The following is a 6,126-nucleotide window of genomic DNA, read 5'->3' as shown; positions in this document are numbered from 1 at the left end:
TGCATCGTTGGCCAAGACAGTTCATTGGGATTTTCCGGTATGGTTCCCTGGCAAGGGACAGCGCATAGTCGTTCGGATGGGACGAAAAACTGATGTTCCGTGTACACATTCACGTGCTAGAAATGGGTCCTTGGAAGATATAATAGTAAGTCTTATCGCCGCTGTCTGGGAAATATTTACGCCATAGGACACTGTATGGCGTATGCCCGTCTTCATTAGCCCAGTCGGAGCAGAACAGTGGGATGTTAAACTCAATTTCATTTCATTTCATTTAGCTTTATACAGATGAAGATGAAATTTATTATGCTACAGAGATTAACTGAGTTTTTAACAAGCATCGACAAATTTCATTTCATTTCCTTGAATTATATTACCGCTAAAATATTCGCATAACAACTTATTGCGTTTTCGAGTCATTGACATGCTGAACCCTAGCCTCATGTATTAATGCATTTGTACGACCACGAGAAAAAAGTTGGTGTTTGGAGAAGTGTTAGGTATTTTGTTTTGTTTTAGGTATTAATATAAGTTGACAAGCAGGTGTTGGTCTTTGAGGAAATGTTACAAGTTTTGATGTGCCGTTGTATCTCGTTATCCAGTTGGTACAATGAGTTGAACCACCGCTGTAATCTACTGTCTTATAAACTTTATTTATCACCTCAAAGTTATATTTGTTATGATCGTGGGAGTGACCCTCCATGTTTCCTTTCTTAGTCGTTTGGGTAAGACGCTAGCTCGCTAGCCTGGAGGTCGGGTGTTCGATCCCTGCATTGGCCGAGAAAGTTCATCCAGATTTTCCGGCGTGGTTCTTCCTTGTCAGTGATGCAGGACGGAGGGGCTGACAAGGAAAGCTGTCTAGTCGTTCGGATGGGACGAAAAACCGAGGTCCCGTGTACACATTGGCGTGCACGTAAAAGATCCCTTGGCAGTTGGAATTCGATATAAGAGTAGGCCTTAGTGCCGCTGTCCGGGCAAAATTTCCCTCATAGCACACTATGGCGTATGCCCGTCTTCATTAGCCCAGGTTAGGAGCAGAACAGTAGGACGTTTAACTCCATTTCATTTCATTTCTTAGTCGTTTGATGAACAGCAAGCATGGTAGCCGTACAGTCAATCACTGTCATATTTCCAGCCCGTGCAAACAGAACCAGCCAATTATCGTAAGCCGGAAGTCCAATAGCAAGCTCTGGAATCGTCTCCCAAGGGAAACTGTGGTCCGTTATAAAATTATCCTCCGCGTCTTTTCCAAAAAGTTGACCCCTTTTTGAAATCCTATGAAGTTTCTGAAAGGTTGATGATTCAGCCAGGGTCACACTAAGAACATTAGTTCTTTGTCCAATAATTAACAGAGGTTCATTTTTGGGTAAAGATGGCGCAGAATTTACAGCCGTTATTGTTTTTATCAACCCATCGTCAAATAAAATATCACTATTAACATAGGCATAGAAACTCGATCCATGGAAAACGCATCACTAAGTTTTTCGTATAACAAAATGATCCTGTAAACATATCTTATTATCCCGCGCCGAACGAAGTGAGGGAGGGATATTGAAACGGGGTTCGTCCGTCCGTCCGGTCTGATTTCGTTTCCGGAGCATATCTCATAAACCATTCAAGATATCTTTCTGAAACGTTGCACACATATCAACCTATTATAGTAGTTGGGCCTTTTGCTATTTAGGAATTTCTGGGATTTATATTTTTTGTGTTTCCATGGAAACAAATTTGACTTAGTTTGGTGTATAATTTTGTTTCCGGGGCATATCTCATAAACCGTTCAAGATATCTATTTGAAACTTTGTACAGACATCTATCCATTACAGTAGTTGTGCCTTTTGCTATTTAGGAATTTATGAGATTTATATTTTTTGTGTTTCCATGGAATTTATGGGATTGATATTTTGTGTAATTCCATGGAAACAAATTTGACTTAGTTTCTGGTGCACCTGTAATACCAATTTTTTTCAGTTATAGTATATGATTCACTCATTATTTACTTTACGAAAGTCTAACATGATCAACATATTGTATTTTGTTAAGTTCACTTTTTTGTATAATTGTTACTTGAATATCTATATTTTGCCGCTTCATTGTTATGCTTTCATAAACCATTTTCTCATCAGTTTCTGGGCATTCCTAAAGGAGAAGAGATGTTTATAGTAAATCATTTACTCATAAAACTCATTTAAATACACATTCAACTATTCATCATTAATTTTAAAAACCTTGCTTGTGTACAGTTATTACTGTTACAGAGAGGAAGAAACATGAATAAATGTGAGGATTGTACTAAATCATTTACATGCCAGCGTAAATGTCTGCAGTAAAATCGAAATGATACATTGCATAAATTATAGGATATATGATTCCTGTTCTAGGTTATTTGGGTATTTGCAAATATACTATTCTTTCATTGATTGGCTCAAAACTTTGTAACAATACAAACAGCTACATGTATACATTACCAATAGCATAAAGAAGTTATTTTTCCCTATTTCTTCCAAACAAGTGCAAGGGCGCGGGATATTGATGACAAGTGATATTGTTTATTTTGCTTCTGATTGCGAACAATATTCAAATGGGAACAAATCAACAGATGATTAATCTGTAATCAACAGTACAAAGTCAGAGGGGTCAAAACTAAAAGTACGACACAGATGTCAGTAGCGCGTGTGCCCTCCACGGGCTCTTTTACGCACGCTGTGCAGCGACGTCGCATGGAATTTACCAATGTTTGAAAGAAGTCCTGGGGCAAATTGTTCCATTCTTGGACAAGAGCAGCTTCTAAAGCAGCAATGGTGTGCATCTGTGGTCTCCGATACAGACGTCGTCCAATCTCATCCCAGACATGTTCTATCGATGCCATGTCCGGAGACATGGCTGGCCAGTCCAAGACATTGATGTTGTTAGCAGCCAGGTAGTCCATACTAAAACGGGCGGTATGCGGAGTGCATTATCCTGTTGGAAGTGCTGAAGTTGTGGGTGCGCTCGAAACAACGGAACAACAATTGGTTGTTAGCAGCAAGGTAGTCCATACTAAAACGGGCGGTATGCGGACGTGCATTATCCTGTTGGAAGTGCTGAAGTTGTGGGTGCGCTGGAAACATAAAAACATCACGGTAGGCTACAGCATTAACGCGACCCCTGCAAATATGTAGGGCGGCCCGGTGATGAAATGTGAAGCCTCCCCACACCATTACACTTCCCCCACCCCATCGATTCGTTTCGAAGACGCAGCAGTCTGCAAGACGTTCCCCATGACGTCTCCACACACGTTGACGGCCATCACCGTGATAAAGATGAAAGCCAATCTCATCACTGAAGAGCACACTTTGCCAGTCTACTCTTCTCCATGTCTGGTGTCCTTGAGCCCATATCAAACGCCGCTGACGGTGATGATCCCTGAGGATAGCTCCAACATAAGGTCGTCGTGCACGGAGTCCTACTTCTCTTAGACGACGTCTTACGGTGTTGGCACTTACTGGTCCTTGTCTTCCGACGACTGCTGCTCCTGTTCGAGTCGCCGGGCGGAATCTGTCACGCAGATGAGTGACACGGATGTAGCGGTCTGGAGCCTGGGTTGTAACGCGTTGTGGACCAGGACGTTGACGGTCACGTGTTGATCCAGTAACTCGAACACGTTCCACCAACCTTACAATAGTGGACTGATGACAATTGAAGTGTCTGGCAATATCACGTGTAGACATGCCAGCCCTGGACATGGACATGGACATGGCTTCATTCCGTTGATTTTGAGTAAGTCTCGGCATCTCTAGCTCGATTCCTTCACACGTCCAACAACAAATTACGACAGATTGACGTTTCACAGTTCATGTACTGCACATTAAGTTGAAAACATGCTTTTTAAAGGGCTCACACACAATGCTGCACGTGAATATTGTGTTTTTCATGTGCATCTCGTGCAATTATTTTTTTGTGCGCACGGGCCGATATTTTTTGCGTTTGGGAGCATTGTGTGAAACAATAGTTCATAGTATTGCATAATATTATACATACAAAACCACCTAGTAATAAAATATTTGGGAAAAAAGTGATGCGTTTTCCATGGCGCTCAGTATATATTTCAGTATGGGCACATGATAAGGTGACATATGAAGAAGAGGCAGGTATTTCCAACCGTATTCAATAGCTTGTGCAATAACAGCAGATTCATTAGTAAATACAACTGGTTGGACGTGCGGCTTAAATTTTTTCCAGTTCAGAAACGTATTTATGTGGACCGTTGTCTTTGGATCACTCAATATTTGTCTGACTGGCTGTTCCGTGATTTTATCTGTTCGGTTTAAGTTTTCTGACGGTTCTATGTGATTGTTTATAAATATTGAGTTTTCTGACGGTTCTATGTGATTGTTTATGAATATTGAGTTTTCTGACGTTTCTATGTGATTGTTTATGAATATTGAGTTTTCTGACGATTCTTTTTGATCGTTTATAAATATTGAGTTTTCTAGCGGTACCGTTTGATTTATTATACATTTTGAGTTTTCTGTTGTGCTCTTGGGTTTTAAACGATGTTTGTTAGATATCTTCCAGTATCGGGTATCCAACCATCCTTGTTGGATAAACAAACGACAGCCACACACCAACAGGACTAAGGGCCATACCTTATGACTCCTTACCAGGAACATCTGTAAGAATAATATATTGTTATGAATACTTTACTATTGTCCTTAATATGTACAAAATACCTGTTTAAAGATACATTATGTTAGTATGAAAGATTTAGATAAAGAGCTTGCCAGTCGTGCTATAATAGTTCAAAACTAGATGGGGGTTGGATGGCCGAATGGTTAGCGCGTGCGCTCTGTATCGTAAGGTGTGTCATTTAGTCAACCGGTGGGGTTTCAATTCCCCAGTTGTACGTGACAAGTAGTAGGATCGCCTGTCCAACCTCGTGGGTTTTCTCCAGGTCCTCCGGTTTCCTCCCACTGCTATAGACCCCAACGCGCAAGCAAATTATTGAAATAAAAAATTACACCATATGTTAGTCCCGAATTGACCTAGTTTGTGTCGAGTGGACGTTAAACCCCATTTCTCTCTCTCTCTCTCATCGGGATTTTCCGGTGAGGTTTCCAGGATGGATGTCAAAATACTAAAACCGTGTTATCTCCCTTTAGCCATATTGATCCGCATTAACATGACTTACTATACCAGAATATCAAGGGCGTGGATTTGTCTTAACTTTTTTGGGGGTGGTGGGGGTGAACTCTGGAACCTAGAAAATTTCATTACCAAACCAAAATAATAATTACGAACAGTTTACTGTACCAGTGTTATTTCGATGAAAGCTGTAACTAGGGGTTATATAATTAATGATGGCGATATGGAAAAATGGACTACCTACAATTTAGGAGGAAGATATCGTGAAGATCAGTAACACTGTGGCGAGACCCTGGTTAGATAGCCTGGAGATCAAAATCTTGGCGGGGGGGGGGGGTGCAGAGACCTCTCTCTCTCACTCTCTCTCTCTCTCTCCATTTCTCGATTTGATGAAAAACAAGTCAAGTTAAATGAAATGGAATGAAATGGAATGAAATGGAATGAAATGGGGTTTAACGTCCTACAATTCTGCTCCTAACCTGGGCTAATGAAGACGGGAACAAGTTAAGCTTATTTTAATTGAAGGTAATTGTAATTTCTAACTAACCATGGATGTAACAAATGCATCGTTTGAAAACAAATTGTATTTAGATCCCGGTGTTGGCCGAGAAAGTTCATTGGGATTTTCCGGTGTGGTTTCCTTGCAAGGGACAGCACATAGTCATTCGGATGGGACGAAAGCCCGATGTTCCGTGTACACATTGAGGTTCTAGTAAAGGAACCTTGGCAGATATCTTAGTAGGTCTTAGGGCCGCTGCCCGGGCAATATTTCCGCCATATACAACTTACGGTCGTTTTCTCTTTGATGTCCAAGCGGTTATATTTCATAACAACCTGTCATGACGTCATCATAGGTTGATATATTCGGTTCATATCAACCACTGATGATGTCATGACAGGTTGATATGAACTCTAATGACGTCATCTCAGGTCGATATATTCGGCTCATGTCAAGAAGCTTTAATGAGGTGGAGGCGGCATGACGTCATTTTGGTGAAGTCATCG

The 6,126-nt window shown here is 41.0% G+C and overlaps 1 protein-coding gene across 1 annotated transcript; it reads right to left on the bottom strand.

Moving 5' to 3' along the window:
- Positions 1-474: 474 nt before the first annotated feature.
- Positions 475-4,649, bottom strand: LOC130012325 (uncharacterized). Its single transcript, XM_056099996.1, has 3 exons — positions 4,062-4,649; positions 1,073-1,445; positions 475-717 (listed from the first exon to the last, which is right to left on the bottom strand). Exons 1-3 carry the CDS (start codon positions 4,647-4,649, stop codon positions 494-496), a joined length of 1,185 nt encoding a protein of 394 aa, XP_055955971.1. The 3' UTR covers positions 475-493.
- Positions 4,650-6,126: the final 1,477 nt, after the last annotated feature.

Source organism: Patella vulgata, chromosome 3, assembly GCF_932274485.2.
Source record: "Patella vulgata chromosome 3, xgPatVulg1.2, whole genome shotgun sequence".
NCBI classification, from domain to species: Eukaryota; Metazoa; Mollusca; class Gastropoda; family Patellidae; genus Patella; species Patella vulgata.
This window is presented reverse-complemented; position numbering and strand designations above follow the sequence as displayed.

What these genes read in the sequence shown, in the direction of transcription:
- LOC130012325 (XM_056099996.1), bottom strand. Translation starts at nt 4,649, where the DNA reads ATGTTCCTGGTAAGGAGTCATAAGGTATGGCCCTTAGTCCTGTTGGTG. An exon ending in ATATACTGAGCGCCATGGAA is followed by an intron (nt 1,446 to 4,061) that starts AACGCATCACTT and finishes GGATCGAGTTTC; the next exon opens with TATGCCTATGTTAATAGTGA. An exon ending in TGCTGTTCATCAAACGACTA is followed by an intron (nt 718 to 1,072) that starts AGAAATGAAATG and finishes GTCTTACCCAAA; the next exon opens with CGACTAAGAAAGGAAACATG.